Source organism: Meleagris gallopavo, chromosome 3 (assembly GCF_000146605.3).
Source record: "Meleagris gallopavo isolate NT-WF06-2002-E0010 breed Aviagen turkey brand Nicholas breeding stock chromosome 3, Turkey_5.1, whole genome shotgun sequence".
Taxonomy (NCBI): domain Eukaryota; kingdom Metazoa; phylum Chordata; class Aves; order Galliformes; family Phasianidae; genus Meleagris; species Meleagris gallopavo.
In genome coordinates, this window is record NC_015013.2 from 27150775 (window position 1) to 27152421 (window position 1647).

The 1647-nt window shown below is 53.4% G+C and overlaps 1 protein-coding gene across 2 annotated transcripts; it reads right to left on the reverse strand.

The window, feature by feature from the left end:
- Positions 1-13: 13 nt before the first annotated feature.
- Positions 14-1319, reverse strand: LOC104910174 (SUN domain-containing protein 3-like). 2 transcript variants are annotated; one of them, XM_010708559.3, is made up of 3 exons: positions 986-1319; positions 540-632; positions 14-450 (listed from the first exon to the last, which is right to left on the reverse strand). In XM_010708559.3, the coding sequence occupies exons 1-3, from the start codon at positions 1283-1285 to the stop codon at positions 292-294; spliced, it is 552 nt and encodes a 183-aa protein (XP_010706861.2). In that variant the 5' UTR covers positions 1286-1319; the 3' UTR covers positions 14-291. The 2 variants fall into 2 exon arrangements, with proteins under 2 accessions (XP_010706861.2, XP_010706862.2); XM_010708560.3 differs by having other exon boundaries at positions 535-632.
- Between the last annotated feature and the right edge of the window lie 328 nt (positions 1320-1647).

Sequence of the window (1647 nt, forward strand, 5' to 3'; positions counted from 1 at the left end):
AGACAGACAGGGAGATCTCTTAACAGTTACTCTGATGGACAAAAGAGACTCAAGATGGGAAAAGTTGAATTAATTTATTCTGAGTTTGTTGTTGGTTGTTGTTTTTTTTTTGTTAGACGCATGTGTTATCTCCCTCCCCCCTCTCCTGGAGCGCATGGCCCACATCATGCCTTGCCTTGTTAGTCACAGAGCCGGGGCCGGATGTGCCGCGCTGTTAGTAGGTAGGTAGGGTAATTTCTTTTGCCACTTGCTTTCGTCCCCTGGGTTTGCACCCCTGTCACGGGCTCAGACCTAGAGATTCCTCCGTGACAGGTAAAGCTTTCCCTTATCTTCATCATCATGAGCTGGATTGCCGTGGAGCCTGAATTGACACACACAGGTGTAGTCCGGGTGGCCCCAGTTGCTCAGCACTTGCAGCTTTACGTAATTGATGAGCCCAGAGTGCTCATTCTGCAGTGAGGAAAAGAAATGAATTGTGTTTTCCCCAGCCAACCGCGGTTCTCCTCTCCCACGCTTCACGTCCCTCTTTGTAACCTTATCTTCAGCTGGAAGGTCTGACTGGGAGTCTGGCCTGGCGTGAAGGTGAACTCTCCTAGCAAAGTTCCTCCCTCGTCATCTTTTTCCTGCAGGCCCTACAGGAAGACAGGGGTGGAGAAAACAGAACAGTGGGATGCGCTGCTGGAAGAGGATCGCAAAGCCCCACAGGGCTTTGTGAAGCAAAGGTGGTCTAGGACCATCCACTGTGCCACTTCCCTTTCCCTCTGCCTCTCAAACTACCACCTCGCCCCAAGAGCGGGAAACCTTCTTTGCTGTGCTACCTTGGACAAAAAAGGAATGCTGTGGAAATGGAGCAACTCTGAGGAGCTTGTTTCTCCCCCTAGGCAGGGAAGAACTGCACGCAGCAGCCCTCTTAGAATCTGCAACCACCCTCCTCGTCAAACGCTGCGCAAAACTACCACCACCACAACCCAGAGGAATCAGTTACGTAGACAGCAAAGTCCTTAGGAGCACTGGAGATGCTGTCTGCATGGTACGCATTTGCTGGAATTCCATGGGTTAGTGTGACTGCCGTGGGAAAGATGGCCCTGGGCAACATGATGAAGACGTGCCCTTGACTTCCTGGGAAGGGCCAGCAGTTTCCAGGATGATTGTCAGGCTGAAAAGAGAAGAAGAAACAGTGTTCATGTGCAAAAGAGCCTCCTGCTGAAATTCCTGCCCCAGCATCAGGGGCTCTAGAGGTGTATTGGCCCATCGGCTCTGCTCCACAGCACAGGCATACGCGCATGGCTCTCGGGCTCCTTCTTTTGTGGGGCAACTTGCAAAAATAAAGAAGAGGGGCTGCTGTGGCTGAAAGGCACCTGCCCAGGGCAAAGAAGGGCTCACCTGCACGAGCCTTTCCTGCAAGGGGAAGCAATCGCTCCCTCTCATCCAGTCCCACCCCCTTCCCCCGGCACCAGCCAGGGCTCCGACTTGTGCAAGTAGCTTAGGAGCAGTGCCAGGATGGGCTGGCAAACACAACATGGGGCCCTCCTGCAGTGCACGCCCTCCGTGCCCTCTTGGGTTCATTAAGAGCCCCAGCTCTTAATTCTCGCAGCCCAGATCTCTCGTGGCACCTTACGGGTTTCCCTTCAATTACCAGCCAGCCAG

Bases quoted from the DNA above. Each gene is read 5' to 3' on its own strand.
- LOC104910174 (XM_010708559.3), bottom strand. From the start codon at position 1,285: ATGCGCGTATGCCTGTGCTGTGGAGCAGAGCCGATGGGCCAATACACC. The intron at 633-985 runs GTAACTGATTCC...GTCTTCCTGTAG, and splicing joins CTAAGGACTTTGCTGTCTAC to GGCCTGCAGGAAAAAGATGA. The intron at 451-539 runs ATAAGGTTACAA...TCCTCACTGCAG, and splicing joins GTCAGACCTTCCAGCTGAAG to AATGAGCACTCTGGGCTCAT.